Here is an 18638-nt window from a genome sequence, read left to right on the forward strand (position 1 = left end):
TTGTTGAATCATGCACCTACCTTGTCTGTACTGCAGCTTATAGGTTGTATTCTTGTTGGATTGCTCCTTATATTTGCTGGTCATAATGAATTAATGTTGTCAAACTTTGGAATATGCTCCTTTCGTATGCATGATGCACCCCTAGTTGGAACCCCATGCATGCACCCCTGCCTAATAGACTCTATGCCAATTAAAGTAGGATTATGTTTTGTATGTTTGCATTCAAATATTGATTTGAATAAAAAATTTGTTTTTTTTAATATCTTTTTGTGTTAAAGGAAGATTGTGTTTTAGGGTATAAGATTGTGATTGGAAAAAACAAATGGAATTTCATGTTGAAAATATATATATATATACATAATGGGGCATGTTGTTTTTTATATTAATTTTTCATTGGCACTTCGTTTCTTTATCAAAATTTTTATTGTCAAGTCCATAGACATAGTTTACACAATAATGTATTATTTCGTTATTTTACATTAAAAATTATGGAAAATTAAAAATGTAATGAGAAAATTCTATTAATAAAGTATAATGATAAAACTTGAACCTAACTTATAATAAAATGGTAAATTAATTTGATTTAAATCTCTTTTATTTTGAATTTCACTATTTAAATATAAAAATTATATATTAATTAATAAATTACATATTTTAATAATATATTTATGTGTATATATATATATATATATATATATATATATATATTTATAAATAGTAAGTAAGAAACAAGTTTAGTTTGCCTACCTGTAAGGGATGGGATCTCATTTAAAACGAGGAAAGGAAGGTGTAGTCTACTTTCATCACTTTCCAACTTGATAGCAAAGAATCGCCTTCTCCCTTTGTCCTCTCAGAACAGCATACGCCAGCTGTACTCCAAAAAACATCGCCATCACTTTTAAGTGCTCAACTTCAACGTCGACTTACCTTAACATGTATTAAAAATATTTTATATTTATACTTTAATCATTTTTAAATATATTTTATAATTAAAATTACATAAAATTAATTCTTTATCAATATAATAATATCACAAACTTAAAACATTTTATCCAAAGCCCAGCTCATGGGAAATTTGAATTTTAAATTTTATCTAAAGAATTTTAACAATAATTAGGTTAAGGATAAAATATTTTAATTTTTTTACGTTTTGATCAAAATTACAGATAAATTTATTAATTTTTAAAATAAATATTTTATCTCAAAATAATATTTTTTTGTTGGACAAGTAGATCCAACCGTTCATCAATTATTAATATTTTTATCTATTTATTGACGTAACAAAAATAAAAAGATAATTTATTTTTAATTAATTTTTATAATTATAATTATATAATTTTATTATTTTTTATTAATTAAAAAAAAAGCTCCACTTAGGGAGCTCGATCAGGCCTCCCTAAGGGAGCATCGGGTTCCCCAAGGAGAGCATCGATCTGGTGCTCCCTTCCCTTGGGAGCACCAGCTGATGCTCTTTTTTCTTGGAGAGTTGATTTGTGCTCTTTATTTTTTTATTTTTTAAAAATATAATAATAATTTTTAAATTAATAAAAAATAAAAAAAATATTTTTAATTTTTCATTATTTTTATTAACGGTGTTTGTAGTCTTGGGACTAATGTTTATTTCGAAAACTAATAAACTTTTGTGTGATTTGAATTAAAACTTAAGGGGTTAAGATATTTTATCCTTAGATTAGCCATTTCTTTTGAGAGAAAACGGTATCCCTTTAATTACAAAATTACAATTATTCAATCCAATACTTCCAAATTAATTTTCATTACTTGACCTAGAATGATGTAATAAATTATTTTATTCCAACTAATAAAAAAAATTAATTTCCACTAATATATTTCCATCTCTCCTCTCTTGCTTAGCAAAATAGTTAGGGTGATCAAGGAATCGTCCCTCGTAAAAGTTAATTAAAATATTATTTATTATATATTTTCAATAAATGCAATGGTTGACCGTTAATATTTTGAATTTCAGTGAATTAAAAAAATTATTACATATTATAATAATATTCAAAAGCATCTTAAGGGCACTGGTCAACAAAATTTAAGCAAAATGTTATTCTTCCTAGCTCAACAATTTCTCACCTAATATAAAAAGCATTGATTTTACGGATTGCATGTATAAATAGGAATGATAATGGGGCGAGCATTGCCTCATTTGCCCTCACTTTATTTAGATAATTAGGATCTCGTGTCCATCATGAATCTCATATCAATAAGAGAAAGAGTATGTCTTGAATTTATAAATAACAACCTTCTTCCACTTATCAATCATATTTTTTATATTAGAAATATGAATTTGTGATAAGTGGCATTAGATCAGATCTAAATTTTTGTAATATCAAAATAGACTCAAATCTTTATTAATTTCAAATCTTCATGACTGATACTAAATTGAGATAAACTTGAATCAAGTTGCCATGTAACAAAAGTGTTGGTTTATAAATGAGGGCCTTCGAGTTACCCTTAGCATGGATAAGCGAGATTTCTAACATCCATATCAGCCTCACTTGCATAGTCAATATTATTCTTTTTTTTCTCATAAAAATCATTTCAATTAAATTGTTAACAAAAGAAATCATGTAATTAATATGCTTTCATGTTATTAATTATTAATACTAATAATTTTTTTTTGCAAATCCTTCATATTAATTTATATAATATAATATAACTATCATTAATCTTAAATGGAATAAAAGTATCTAACACAAATTTTGATACACCAAACTTAATATAATTTTGAAAAGATTTATAAAATAAAACAGTAATCCTAATCATAATTATAAGTTTCAATTTTTCAAGTTCAATATAAATATTTAAAATTTAATTAGTAAAAAACTTCTCTCTATATATATATATATATATATAATATAAAAAAATTAAATAGTAGCATAAGTGAGATGGGGCAACCATAAAACGCAACTCCCCCGGGTTGGGGGCGGATCGGTGTAGAATGGGAGCAGCTGGGGTTTTGCCATCTCCATATGTAAGTTTGGTGCATCCCTGAGCAGTTGGGTAGATTTAATGGGGAATTATTATTATTGTTATTATTATTTTTTGTTCTTTTTGGGGTATAGGTTATAATGGGGATGTTGATACCTTTNAAGTAAAAACTTAACTCTCTATATATATATATATATATAAGTATAAAAAAATAAATAGTAGCATAAGTGAGATGGGGCAACCATAAAACGCAACTCCCCCGGGTTGGGGGCGGATCGGTGTAGAATGGGAGCAGCTGGGGTTTTGCCATCTCCATATGTAAGTTTGGTGCATCCCTGAGCAGTTGGGTAGATTTAATGGGGAATTATTATTATTGTTATTATTATTTTTTGTTCTTTTTGGGGTATAGGTTATAATGGGGATGTTGATACCTTTACCATTCAACTTATTGCAGCATTGACCAAAGAAAAAGATAAAGCAACACAGAAATCCCTACGTTGTCAGAAACTTAGACAAGCAAATGGAATTGGCATATATATATCTATTGAAATCTAGAAAACTAGCATGTCAACCTAACAATGGGGAGGTAATGGATAAGGACCAAAGATAACACATTTACTTTCTCTTGTATATGGAATAAACCGCAAGAGCTTGAAACTTTTTTAATTATCAGAATGAGTTTCAAAATTTTTTAAAAATTAAATAATAAGTAAATTGAGAGCGAATAGAAAAAGCAATGACCGATTTAAGATTTTGCATGAAAATTGATGAAAGGGTAATCATATAAAGTTATAAATCGAATTAATGAGTCGATTCAGGATAAAAATTAATTATTTTTTAAATAAAATTAATTGTAAGAGATGAGCACTTTCGATCCGCCCCATTTGGATGTCAAAGTACATAACCAGATGATGTTGAGTTTCACAAGAAGAGGTGGAAGGAAGACGAAAGGAGAGAAAAGATGCATCAGCCGACCCCAAGATACATAGCCAGTGGACAATATTATGCAAGTTATTCGTTATGTCAATTTTGATGCCATTAAATTTTGATGCCTTTTTTTTTTAAAAAAAAATAATTAAAAAAAGGGAATTGGAATTGAAGTCTTTAAACAGGGAATACATATATTTATCATGGGATTAATATTTATATGTTATTTTTTTTATGACTTGATACCTATGTTTTAACATTTCTATAAAAATAAAAAAGGGTTAACATTACCGTTGAGACCTTATCTAAAAAATATTTTATTTATACGTTATGCGTGCGTTTACTTTTATTTTATGTAAACTTGAAAGTGGAGCTTCGAATCTCTTTTTGTTTGAGTTTAATTTTAGTTTTTGTTGATTTCTTAATTATTTATTTGGTTTGTTTCGTATACACAGAGAAGATTATTTAAGTATGATCGAAAGTTCTTCGAAAAAGACATTAACATTACAAGATCGAGCTTATTCCTTCGTACAATCAAACAGCTATAATTTAAAACACAGAAACATGTTAATTTATATAAGATTTGCTACATCATCGTCATCTAAACAGCGAGCAAATAAGAATATGGATTTATCTATAAATACATCAGGAAACGGCGGTAGCTGTCTTATTTGCCAGAATCCCAGCAAGTAGCAGCACAACTGGCGTTTGTTTTCCATCTCGAAATCAAGTCTCATGACCATTCAATGAAATGGTCATACAACAAATTAATTCAAAGCCTGGTCGAGTGATTATAACTGATATATGCATAGGAGATGTGACTCTTAATATCCTCTAGTATTGATGATGGACGCTGGACCCTTAAGCATAGAAACCGTTTGTGAAAGAAAGGGCTGTGCATAGTAAGCAGTATCAGCTTCTATCAAGTTGTTATGGACCCCCTTGCCTTCTCTTCATGAATTAACCTATCAACATCAAATGAGAGAAAATTAAAATAATGCTATATATATATATCTATTGGTGGGGGGATTAATTGTTTTGAAAAAGAAATTAGTGGATGACAGGAAAAGAACCATTCCAAGTCTTTCTCTTATTGAATCTTCGAAAAAAAAAACAAGTCTTTCTCTTATTGGGTGTTTACTTAAACATGTTTCCAAGTGGTGCATGCACAAAGACATAAAAGAGAACGGTGTGGCCAAGCCCCAATATTTTGGGCCCGAGACAAGGTTCTTAATCGACCATTCAATATTTGGGGACTTAGATATGGCAGCAGATGAAGTTGACGTTAGCTCAAGGACATAAATGCCACATGGGAAGACGTACGATACCATCAAACATGAACAATTATTCCCACATTTCTCTTAAAATTCATTCCTCAGGATTTTTCTCTAACCCAGGTAGCTATCCGATCCATATTTACTAAATGTTAAAGGAGGGCTAATTGAGACACTTACCCATCTTGCCACTAGGAGAAGTGTTATTGGTTGTAGCTGCTCCTCCGGTGAAAGGTCCACTACCGCTAGGGGCTGATACCACTGGACTTTGCCCTGTAGTTTGTGGACCATATCCAAACATATTCATTGGCTGCATGAGAAAAACAGGATGCTTTTAAGGTGATTTTTTCAATGAAATGAGATTCATGAAAAGAAACTTTCCTGTTGGGAATGTAAAACAATGCAGCGCATACCTGAGAGGCAGTTTGCATATGATGAAAGCCCAAAAACCGTGCATATTGCTCTGAAAAGGTGGGATTTTGCATAGGATGTTGGTAATTAACTTGATTCAACTGTTGGGTTTGGCAGGTTGCAGCTTGGTTTTGTGAAGGAGCCATAGACATGGACTGATCAACTACAGGCACCCTAGACAGATGCAAAGGATTGTGAATGGAAGGCAATGGAGGTGGACCCATTCCTATTCCCATGCGGGACATGTAATGTTGGATTCCTGGAAACATCATTGGCGCCATCCCACTTCCCATCCACATTACCTGAAACACCTAGATAAGATTGTCAGTGGCACGGGTGATAGTAAATGGAAAGATCAACTCAAGTGATAATCCTACAGTATCCATACCTGAAGCTGTAACTGAAGCGACTTCATATATTCAATTGCCTCATCTAGCATAGATGCTTTGTCGGTCTGCAGCATTAAAACTAATTCAATTAGCTTGAAAGGTCATATATTCTGTTATATACCATTGCTTCACTCTGATCAGTTCATTGCATCCTCATTTTAGTTCTTTTTTATGTTTAAATGCATGAAATTATGTGTATCTCTTCCAGGAACAATGAAAATTCAGGTAGAGGGAAGAAAAAAAGCTCAATAAATAAACTAATATTTAAAAGATAAAAAATAAAAACAGTTTACAGAACTATATCCTAGACGCAGTATATGACCTTGTTGCAGTGAGGTATGAGCTCTTGCAACGCCCGCATCTTCTCATTGATCCTATCCCTCCGTCTCTGCATAAATATTACAAGCAATTTTATGAGCAAACAGATACGAGCAAGTAAACACAAAACGTAAAAGAGTTCAAAATTATTAGAGTATATGCCATTCCCACCCTCTCCGATAGATTATGCACTTCAGCAGCTCGACTCCGGCGAGAAGACCCAGATCGTTGCGTTGGCTTATTTCCAGCAGCTGATTGAAGTTCAGCAGTCTGATCAAGATAGACAATTCATGCTCATATACCTTAAATAATATCTCAAAGTAAAAGGAAAATAATAAAAAAAAAAAAGTAGAAGATGGCGAAAGCAAGTTTCACCTCACTTTGGCACTCATAGTCCTCCCCATCTCTGCGCTTCCTTTTATGGCTACTGATGACTCCAGTTGATTGCTTGCATGTTCTATCAAGACTACTTCCAGATCCACCTGAAGAAGAAGTAACAGTGGGTTCAATAGTCTCAGTTTTTCCCGTTTCATTTTGAACAATTGCTTTTGGAGCATCATCTTTCGAAGTCCCTGCAGATAAACCAGTAGTTGTAGTTCCAAAACCATTGCTTGATCCTCGGCTAAAGTCAATATCGTTTCTAACTTGATTGCTGCCACAGTAGCTTGATCCAACTGTCATTCCCGAACACTCTTTAACTTCTCTTTGTATCAAATTGCCACCACTACTATTCACCCCTGTATGTTCTGCTCCGGGCGAAAAATTACAAACCTTGCTTAAACCTTCTGAACTTTTATTCAGTTGGGCTGAATCAAACTGAAATTTCGGAGGAGGCATCGGGTTTCCACGAAATTCTGGCACTGCAGAACTGACATTAAGTTGCTGGGAATTTACAGTCATATTATGGAGAGCAGGGGAGGCAGAACTAGACTTGACAAACTGTGGTTGATGCTGGTCCAACTGTCTGTTAGGCTTACTATCATCAGTTTCCAATGGATCAGATGATGGAAGTTCAGAGAAAAAGTTGGAACAGAACTCTTTTTCAAAGGAATCTTCAAGAGGGTATTGGATCCATGAGGTTGTTTCATCATCATTAATTAGATGACTTGAATTTCCATATGTTAAGCAAGTAGCACCCCCTCTTAATGTTGGTTGTTCTCTTTTTTGTCCTTGCACATGTTTTCTTTGAGTTTGGCTGTGCAAAACTACCTGTCCATTTTGCCATAATAGCTCTACTAGCTCATTGTCTTGGCTGCAAAATGTGGCCAAGCATAAAAAAAATTAGACAATTTCAACAGACCCCAAAATATTCAATAAAAACTAAGAGTAAGTGTTCATGCAGACCCCAAGAGTTTTTTGTGATTGGGGATAGGGAGATCATACTCAAAATTCCAATCAGGAATACAGTGGTTCATGGCTAAGCTGACAGATACCCTGCAAGCCCATAAAAAAAAAAAAGGCTCAGATTTTACTTAACTGCAGATGAATTCCCAGCTGACAACAAATAAATTATTAGTTAATAAATAAAGTAGTAATAGACTATGGAAAAAAAATAAAAAAGAAAAAACAATATTGAATTGATTATTTTGTATACTATATGGAAACATTCTATTCCATGTCCTAAAATAGTAAAAACAGAGGAATGAAGCTTTAGTGAAACTCTAACCAAGCTAACAACTAAGATTCTATTTAATTCATAATGTAGTTGGCAATGCTTTTCCTCAGGGGGGCAACTTAAAGTTATAGTAGAAGAGAAGGAAAAAGAGCTTCAATTATTATATAAAAAGAAAAGAACATATCTTTATATAGAAACCCATGTTAAAAAACTAGGCAAAAAAAGAAAACAACTGCAGAAAACTCAGAAGCCAAAAACAAAACTATAATTCCTCTCTCTTTTTTTTTTTTTTTTGCAGTTTGAGCAAAAGCTAACAAGCAAAAAGAATTGAGCAGCAATGGAAAGAAAGTAGGAAACTTCAAGAAAAGAAAGAACAAACCCAGAAATGAGATGAAATCAAAAGCAGTAAGCAAAGGTAAAAAAAGGGCTGATTCCTGAGAAAAGCAGAGGCTGTTTGAGTTCGTTTGGGAAATGAACGAGAAAATTCAGATAGAAAGAGAAAGGGTAGAAATAGACAGTGAAAGGACAGAGAGTTCAGAGGGGAAAAGATTCTGCTGTAACACCATGCAATTATTTTGTTACAGTAGGGCAGGATTAATATCCACGTGGCTCTGATCAAGGGGGTTGGGTTTTTCAGTGGGGCCAGATCAGATTAGTGCGGAAAAGTTCGTAGGAAAATCAAAATCTATAACTTGACGCCCGTAGAGTGCGTGATCCGATAGGGCACAGATGAAATGCCACGTAGGAAAATGAAGAAATGTTTTTGATTGGCTAATGATGGAAGGACGATGTTTTCAGGAAGAAACACACCAACTGCCACGTATGGAGTTTAGTGATAATGAATTTCGAAAATAAAATTAATTTGATAAATTTTTAATAAAAAAATTAACTTAAATTATGTTGAATATGGTAGTTACACGTGTGTCAATCCACATGTGTTTAGTTTGTAAATAGGCAAGCATTTATTCTGTTGTCATAAGGTTTCTTTTAATTTTTTTTCTTTCTTGACAGTTAGCTGAAACCTTATATAAATACGTATAACTGCTTCTTAAACAGAATAAGAATTCAGTTGTCAGTTTGCTTCCTTTTTTTGAAATTTTCTTCATTCTTCAATAAAGTTCTTCCTTTCTAGCTTATTGGTACAAAACAAACATGGTATCAGAGCCAGATCGAAGCTAGAATCGAGGTTCACATCATCGAATACTTCAACTTCTTGATTAGCTCATCTACTGTTCTTTCATTTTATCTCACAATTTTTAATTCATCTACTAGTTTTTTTCTTTTTCAATCAAACCTTAGAATGACAGATTCATTTGCAAAATCTCATATTTCATTTGTAGAAAATCCGCTCTCACCATATTACATCCATCACTCTGATCTTCATGGATCAGTAGTAATAAACCCTAAACTTACTGTTGCCAATTACATGTCATGGAGTCGAGCTTTCTTGCTTGCACTCTCAATTCGTAATAAGAGGGGATTTATTGATGGAACGATCAAAGAACCAAGTGAGGTAGATTCATTGTTTGAAGATTGGTCCAGATGCAACAGTTTAATAGTTACCTGGTTGCTTGAGTCATTGACACTTGAGATTGTATCAAATGTCCTTTACATGGACTCAATTAAAGAAATTTGGGAGACATTGAAGAATAGGTTTTCTCAGCCAGACGAGACCAGAATCTGTAACCTTCAATTTCAATTAAGAAATATCTTGCAAGGAACAAGCTCAGTGAATGCTTATGTTACGGAACTGAATTCAGTTTGGCAAGAGTTAAAGAACTTCAAGCTTTTGCCTCAATGTGATTTAGGGGGTTGCAAAAATAATTGCTATCAAAAGTATGCAGATCAACAGAATAAAGATGCGGTATTTCATTTCTTGAATGGTTTAAATGACTCATTCTCAGGTCTAAGATCACCTATTTTGATGCTTAAACCATTCCCTAGTATTGACCAAGCTTATAGTTTAGTGATCAGGGAAGAGTAACATAGATATTTGATTTTACAATCCCCTGTTGAAAACTCAATTATGGCAACTGTTGTAATGGAGGGAAAAAGGAAAAATACTAATATGGTATGCTCACATTGTGGTAAGAAAGGACATTCAAAAGAAAAATGCTATTGCATTATAAGATTCCCAGAGAACTTTAAGTTCACAAAGTCAAAAGGGAATATAAGGAAGGGAAGTCCATCAGTTAATAGTGTTGTTACTGGTTTGAGAAAGATGAATATGATGAAATAGCTATCAATTCGATTTCACAATTGTCCTTAACTAAAGCACAGATTCAAAAGCTTATGACATTGATCTCTGAACAAAATGATACAGTAAGTGCTAAGGAAAATCATTCAGATAAGCCTTCTCTTGTAAACTCTACATTGACAGGTATAATTTCATCACCTAATCCTTTAGTAAATTCTACTGTACATATATTGCCTGCATTGAATCGTAACACCTGGATTTTAGACACTGGGGCTGCAGATCACATTGCATGTTCTTTACATCATATCAATTTTTCTAGACCTGTTCATAATATGTTTGTTGAACTACCAAATAAAGCTAAAACTGTTGTGACACATTTAGGATCAGTTAAACTTTCTCATAACTTAACACCAGAAAGTGTTTTTCTGGTTCCTTCATTCAGATTCAATTTAGTTTCAGTTAGTAAATTTACTAAAGATAAAACCAAATGCTTTTTTTTTGCTGACAATCATTGTCTCATTCAGGATCTTCTTATATGGACAGTGATTGTGTCAAGCTCGACTCTACAATATGTTTATTATGCCATTCCTACATAAGAATGTATGTTTGCTTACTTGGGTACCTCAAAAATCGTTAAAGGACGGTAATGTACCAAATGGTACAATTAAGTTGAATTAAGTCTCAAACTAGTCCAAATAGAGATTTTAAGATGAAATTGAGAATTTTAAAATCCTAGAATAATTTAAAATGGTGATTCGGAGTTCAAAGACCGATTTGGAGTCAAATTGGAATTTTCATGACCCAAGGGTAAAATGGTCATTTTGCCACCCAAGGTTAAAATTGGAATGTTGGAAGAAGTTTTTGATCAAGATTGACTATTTAGAACATAATTTGAGTTTGAGAAGTAAAAAATTTTAATTTCGGTATTTTTTCGAGTATAAGGGCAAAATAGTCATTTTACCACCCAGGGGTAAAATTGTAATTTTACACCACCCAACACTTGTCCAGCACATGGATTTTATCCAATATTATTATGGATAATTGAAGGATTTTATGTGGTGGAGAAAGAAAGCTTAATAGTTAAGAATTTAAAAATGGCCCAATGGTAAGGTGACAAGTGTCAAGTTTTTATTTCTTTATTATTTTCCTCATAAATTAGCACAAAACCAGCCTATTTCTCATTCTTATGGCTGGCCAAAGCAAGAACAAAGGAAGAAAAGGAAGAACAAAACCCTAGGTGGAAAAATTCAAGGGAAAAGTGTGAAAATTCAAGGAAACAAGTGAAAAAAAAGATAAGATTTTTCAATTAAGCTTGAGATCTCTCTTTCTTAAGCATTTTTTCTTATTTTTCATGGTTGAATCACATGATTTCATGATGAATCCCATGCTGGCCGAACACTTAGAGGGAGGTTTTGGTGCTTGATTTGGTTAGATTTCAATGTATTTTAGTGTTTTTAGTTAGTTAGTGATGTGTAGTATGAAAAGCCAACAAGAAAAATTTACTTCCTCCCATCACCCATCATTGGCCGAATTCTCCATGTGGAATATTGATGATGATTTTGATTTTATTTCAAGTGATTTGGTTAGGAATTAGTGATTTATGGTGTGAGAATCAAGTAGGAAAAATCATAGTGTTAATGCATTCACCATGGCTGAAATTCTCAAGAAGAAATGTGAGGATGGTTTTGCCAAATTTTATGTTATTTGACTTGTGTTTGGTGATTTGAAGTATTGGGAGAGAAATGGAATTATTTGGAGTTGAATTGGACGTATTGGCCAATTAATCGGATGCTAGATCGAATTAGGTCAATACCATTTTATTTAGGTACACAATTGAATTTGTGTAGAACACCGTATTTGGACAATAATCCGAATAATTTACATCCCATTTCATGCATTAGTATAGAGCCTGAATTGGTTTTATAACAATTTAGCACAAATGTAGTAAATGGCTTATTGTGCATTATGTCTAGGTGGTGAGCATTCTGGCAAAAGTAAAGAGATAGTATCCGAGGATCAAGAATCGGAGTACTCAAAATTCGACTCCCGAAATAGTGAGTAACCTTACTATCATCTTAATTATCTAAAGTGATTTTTATCCGATTTTGTGATTTCATGGAAAATGAGTTAAATGGTTAATTTTTAGGTTTTATAAACAAAATGTGTTTAAATAAAATGATTTTATAAAATTGTTTTGACATTGAATGATGGTTTTGAAAATGGAGTAATTGGAGACTAATTGCTGTGTTATAAATCATGGTTTGAATTGAATGGCTTATGATAATATTGGCATGAATGGTTGATTTGATAAATGTGCTGAAAAAGTATGAACTGTTGATTTGCTTTGAGAGGCTGTAAAATAAAATAATTGCCATGTCATGCTGTTGAATTTTATTGAATTAGTGGGTTATAAATTAATCGCTGCAGTGGACGGGTTTCGTGGACCAGCCTATTAGAGGGGCACGGTAACCCTATTATATTCTTACCTCAGTATGAGAGACGCGGATGGATAACTTCTGAGGTTAACACTTTAGAGTTCACTTCACGCTAAACCACCATGTAAGGATGAACTCAGCCAACGCCAAGGAACGACTATGTTTTCAAAATAAAAACATGATTTATATATACATGACTTTTAACAGCCTTGGCAGACTCTGTTGGGATAGCCCTCGGCCAAGGTATCCCTAATAATTGAGTATGATAATGATTTTGACACGAGCCAAACTTTTCAGGAAATCATAAGCCTCATTGTTTATTTTGGAGAAATGAATCTATTTTATCTTATTAAAATGAGTTTGAAATGCTGAGAACCATTTTTATGGTAATCTATTTTATCTGTTTCCATTTACTCAGCTTTAAATATTTTAGACGGTATTTGTTCACTCACTAGGATTATATAATCTCACCACCCTTCTTTCCACCCATTTCAAGCTCAGGATAGTCGGTAGCTAGCTCACTTTGTTGAGGGCTACAATTGGACTTGCATCCTCAAAAACTGTATGTTTACCATTTTTGATACTTTTGGTCGTTCGTGGGCCCACGTGTCACTATAAATTAAATTTGATACTTTAGTTATCTGTATTACAATATGTATGAATTTATTTAGCTTTTACGCTACAAAAATTATTTATCGGTAACTCTATAAATATTATTTTATAAGAAAATAGAATATTTTATTGAATATTTTTATTATATTCAAATAGTCATAATTTCATTTTAAATGAAGGTTTTAGATGTTTAAACTTATTTTTGATTATGAATTATGTGTTTTATACCCGCATACTACATTTAAAGCTGGTTTCGAAATTTTTGAGAAAAAATGACCAAAATGCCCCTGTGAGACAAAAATTATTTTTTTATTGATTTAAATTAGAAATAGCTTAAAATCTTTTAGAACATGATATTTGGCAACGGTTACTCACAAGAGAAATGAGAAACTGATATTAAAGCTTTGCGGGGTTTCAGTTAACATTTCTGGTAATGAGTGTCGATCGGGACACCGCTGCGATTGTCACAGGCTCGAGGGGAGTATCGGGTCGTGACAGATTGGGCATGCTAGAGTCATTGCTGGACTTTATATCATACAAAGACAGTTGAATGCATAGTTCCTGAAATTGATTTCTGTTCATAATGGTTCTGTTTCTGTTTCTTCTAAATCTAGGATTCATAATGTTTAGTTTGCTAATACAGAGTCTATAAAGTCAGGTTTGGTACATGGTGATTGTTCGAAGTTTGTTTGTAGTTCTTTGAGTCAAGATTTTGATATGTGGCACTATAGATTAGGTCATATGTCACCATAGAGAATAAAACAGATTCATAAGTGCTGCTCAAATGTGATATGTAAATATGATTTTCAATGCAATATTTGTCCTTTAGCTAAGCAACACAAATTGCCCTTTCTTTTGCATGCTCAGTCTACTACAAAACCCTTTGAACTAATTCATGCAGATATATTGGGGCCTTATCGTACACCATCTTTGTCAGGACATCACTACGTTTTAACAATTATTGATGACTATTCTCGATTTACTTGGTTGTACTTATTAAGAGTCAAGTCTGATGTTAGTATCATAATCCCTACATTTTGTCTAATGATAAACACTCAATTCCATACACCAGTCCAAGTTTTAAGAACAGATAATGCACCAGAGTTTGGATTAGTGAAATTTTATCCAAAAATTGGAAGTGTGCATCATATGTCTTGTGTGGAAACTCGACAGCAAAATGGCATTGTTGAAATGAAACATCAACATTTATTGAATGTTGCTAGGGTTCTTCTTTTTCAAGCTTCTCTTCTTATTAAATTTTGGAGGGACTCTGTTCTTACAGCCACACATATTATCAATCGTATCCCTTCTCCACTACTTCACAACAAAACTCCTTTTGAAATGTTATATCACAAATCTCCATCATATTCTCATTTCAAGGTTTTTAGTTCTTTATGTTTTACTAGTACTCTACAAAGAAATAGAACTAAATTCGATCCTAGAGCTAAACCATGCATCTTCATTGGTTATTCATTTGGTGTCAAAGGTTACAAGCTATATGATCTAGAAACTCATGAGTGTTTAATTTCCAAGAATGTTGTGTTTCATGAGTCTATTTTTCCTTTCAAACATTCAGGTAACAAGGGTCCATCATCCTCTACTCCTTTGCCTTCATCATATATTTTTGATGATTCAATTTTTCCTTCTACATCTATTCATTCTAATGCTCAACCAAATTTTCTTGTTTCACCTTCAAATATTACTTCACCATCAGATTTTTCTTCTCCTATTCCTTCAGATTCTTCTTCTCTATTTGATGTTTAGCCAAATTCTATTCCATCATAAACAAAAACTTTTTTCATTCCTAGGAAAAGCAATCGCATTAGATCATTACCTAAATACCTAGAGTTTTATCATTGTGATTTACCCTCATTGACGTTTAATGTTACAACATATCCTATTAATAATTACTTGTCCACTAGTCAGCTTTCTCCTTCAGACAAGGCTTTCACTGCCAGCTTGTCTTCTGTTTTTGAGCCTACTACATATGCCCAAGTTATACATCATGTTCAGTGGAGAAATGCTATGCAAGATGAATTGAATGCTTTAGTTGAGAACAAAACTTGGGAAGTGGTTGCTGTTCCTTCTGATTTTCCAGTCATTAGTTGCAAGTGGGTGTACAAAACAAAATTCCTTGCTGACGGCAATATAGACAAATTCAAGACAAGGTTGGTAGCCAAAGTCTACAACCAAAGGGGAAGGTTTGATTATCAAGACATTTTTAGCCCTGTTGCTAAGCAAACAACCATAAAGGCTTTTCTTGCATTAGCTGCTATTCATAATTGGATTTTATCCCAATTGGATATCAATAATGCCTTTTTTAATGGTGATCTTGTTGAGAATGTGTATATGGAGCTGCCTCAGGGATTTGTCATTCAGGGGGGGTGTCCACCAGGAACTAAATTTGTTTGTAAACTCCAAAAATCATTATATGGTCTTAAACAAGCATCAAGACAATGGAATACCAAATTTACAAAGACTTTAATTCAGTATGGATTTGTGCAATCGAAAGCTGATTATTCTTTGTTTACAAAGAAGTATGATATTGGTGAATTTGTAGCTTTGCTTGTATATGTAGATAATATTTTAGTAGCTAGATCTGTAGCACAAGTTGAAACTGAAGTGAAACCATATTTGAAGTCAAAATTCAAGTTGAAGGTTCTTGGTTCACCTAAGTATTTCTTAAGTATTGAGATAGCTAGATCTTTTAAAGGAATTCTATTGTGTCAGAGAAAATATGCACTGGATCTTATTAATGAGCATGGTTTGTTAGGTTCTAAGCTAGCTTCAACCCTAATGGAATATAATCATAAGATAGCTGCTGCTGATAAAGATGATTTGTTGGCTGATGGTACTATGTATAGGCAACTCATTGGTAAATTAATATATTTGACCTTTACTAAGCCAGATATTGTATATGGGGTACAAGTTCTAGCAAAGTTTATGGATAAACCAGGGAATGTACACTTACAGGCTGCTTTCAGAATTCTTAGATACTTGAAAGGTTCTCCTGGTCAGGGAATTCTAATGTCTGCTTCTTCACAACTTAAATTGAGGGCCTATTATGATAGTGATTGAGTTGATTGTTTACTTACAAGAAAATCAGTGACTGGTTATGCTATATTCGTTGGTAACTCTTTGATTAGTTGGAAGTTAAAGAAACAGAGTGTTGTAGCTAAAAGCTCTACTGAAGCAAAGTATAGATCAATGTCTGTAACGTGCAATGAAATTATTTGGTTGTTGTTCTTGTTGACAGATTTTGGAGTTGTTCATTCAAAAGCAATGAAATTATACTACTATAATCAATCTGCTTTAAGTATATGCAGAAATCTTGTTTTTCATGAGAGAACAAAGCATATAAAAGTTGATTGCCATTTTGTAAGAAAAAATGTGATTTCAGGACTTATCAAACCAAGCTATATACAAACTTCTCATCAGCTGGCAGACTTGTTAACTAAATCACTCTTGCCAGGACAATTTCAATTCTTACTTAGCAAGATGAGTATTTTGAACGTTCATGCTCATCATTCTCATCTTGAGGGGGAGTGTTGAATATGGTAGTTACAAGTGTATCAATCTACCTGTGTTTAGTTTGTAAATAGGCAAGTATTTATTCTGTTGTAATAAGCTTTCTCTTAATTTTGTTTTCTCTCTTGGCAATTAGCTGAAGCCTTGTATAAATATGTGTAACTGCTTCTTAAACGGAATAAGAATTTAGTTGCCACTTTGCTTCCTTTTCTGGGATTCTCTTCATTCTTCCATAGAGTTCTTCCTTTTTAACTCACTAGTACCAAAAGAACAAATTACATAATGTATTTTGTTTTAATTTTATTTAAATTGAATATTTATACTTGACTTAAAATGTTAACTTTTATATAGCTAACGTTTGATAAGTAATTTTTAATATAAAAAAGAGTAAATAACATTTTAAAAAGTAAATATAAATAACACCAAAGAATAAAAGTTGGATATAAAACATATATATATATTGAAATGCGCATGTAAAAGAGATGCATGGAATATAACTAATCGAGGAACTATTTTTCTACTTTTCTTTTTCAGCAACACGTGATGCGATCTAACATTCTATCCGAATTCCACATCATCATTACTACTTGAACTAAGTTCCAATGGAACTCAAAGAACATTTTAACAATTCTAGTTTTAGGCTAATGTTTAATTAATTTAGCAGGCAATAACATATTTGTAATCCAATTCAATAAAGACAACAAAAGTTTTGTTTTTATTAATATTCTATTAAAAATGTCAATAGTTACCATTTCAATATGTTAATGTTTATTTATCTTAATGATAAAGAAAAAAATCTCTTTGAAATCTTTAATTTTTACCTAGAAATCTCACCATGTATGGAATTTGATATAATTTTTATATCTTGAATTGCATGGGATAAGTTATTTTGGATTAAATTCACCCCATTCCTCAATTCAATTATGATCCATCTAAATCTCTTTAATTACTGGATAGTTTTCATATTTAATCCTCTGTATACAACAAATAAGCTCCAATTTCCGAACAAGAATCGATGGAAATTAATTGGAGATGAGGCCGAAGTGATAAGTGGATAGATGAGATGGATATGGGCCATTCCTCATGTGTTGTCCATTTCATCACGTGGACTTTCGATTTTACTCTTCCTTTTTTTTTTTTATATATATATATCTTTTCCTTTTCATTCCTCTTTGCATGACAATTGATTTATTGTTCATCCAAAACTTTCATTTCTTAAAATTGAATAAAGTTGGATGCAGAATAAAGGTGTGTGATCATTGTTGGAATCCTAAAAAAATTTATAATGATTCCTTCCAATCACATAATAAAAACCAATATCTAATATGAATATGCAAAAACTAGATATATATATATATATATAATTTATTTAAATTAATTTCACAAGCCACTCAAAACTTTATATAAAGCCGTTCACACAGTGTAAAAAAATTCGATTAAAAGTCCGTTTAGATTAATTTATAAAATTTAATAAATAAATGAATTGAGTTTGAAAGTAATTAAAATTGATTTTTTATATTTATTAAGATAATTATATGAACTTTTCATTTCTTAATGTCTTGCTGTTTGTTACAGAAAGGTACGATACCAGCCGACAGAACTGTGGGGCTATATGAAATCAACATCTGTCGTAAAGAATTTTGCCTTCGTATGGGGTTGACTAGTCTGTTTAATTTAACTTTCCTTCCAATGTTTGAACACCTTGGTGCCTCGACTCCCTTTGACAGTATTGAATTACCAATTTACTATAGGATGGCCTTGTCATCAGTCCTTATTAGCCACGTCAATTACACTTAATATAATCACTTCTTTTTATTATAAAATAAAAAATATTAAAATGTTCCACAGTTTGATTGTCTAATTGCTTATAAAATTACCATCTATTGCTCTCATCAATTGCATGTCTAATATAAGTGTTATCTCTTCCGCTTTCTTTCCCAATATTAGTTCTACTCCGAGGTATTACCTCTCTCTCCAATG

General features: G+C 32.3%; 1 protein-coding gene across 3 annotated transcripts; it reads right to left on the minus strand.

Moving 5' to 3' along the window:
• Positions 4362-8405, minus strand: LOC18612195 (transcription factor PIF4). Of its 3 annotated transcripts, none has more exons than XM_007048847.2 (9): positions 8266-8405; positions 7655-7705; positions 6647-7523; positions 6443-6541; positions 6276-6341; positions 5953-6018; positions 5567-5875; positions 5334-5463; positions 4362-4844 (listed from the first exon to the last, which is right to left on the minus strand). In XM_007048847.2, exons 2-9 carry the CDS (start codon positions 7684-7686, stop codon positions 4840-4842), a joined length of 1584 nt encoding a protein of 527 aa, XP_007048909.1. In that variant the 5' UTR covers positions 7687-7705; positions 8266-8405; the 3' UTR covers positions 4362-4839. The 3 variants fall into 3 exon arrangements, with proteins under 3 accessions (XP_007048909.1, XP_017971808.1, XP_017971849.1); XM_018116319.1 differs by having other exon boundaries at positions 7616-7705; XM_018116360.1 differs by having other exon boundaries at positions 5567-5866; positions 7616-7705; positions 8266-8404.

Source organism: Theobroma cacao, chromosome 1, assembly GCF_000208745.1.
Source record: "Theobroma cacao cultivar B97-61/B2 chromosome 1, Criollo_cocoa_genome_V2, whole genome shotgun sequence".
In the NCBI taxonomy this organism is placed as follows: Eukaryota; Viridiplantae; Streptophyta; class Magnoliopsida; order Malvales; family Malvaceae; genus Theobroma; species Theobroma cacao.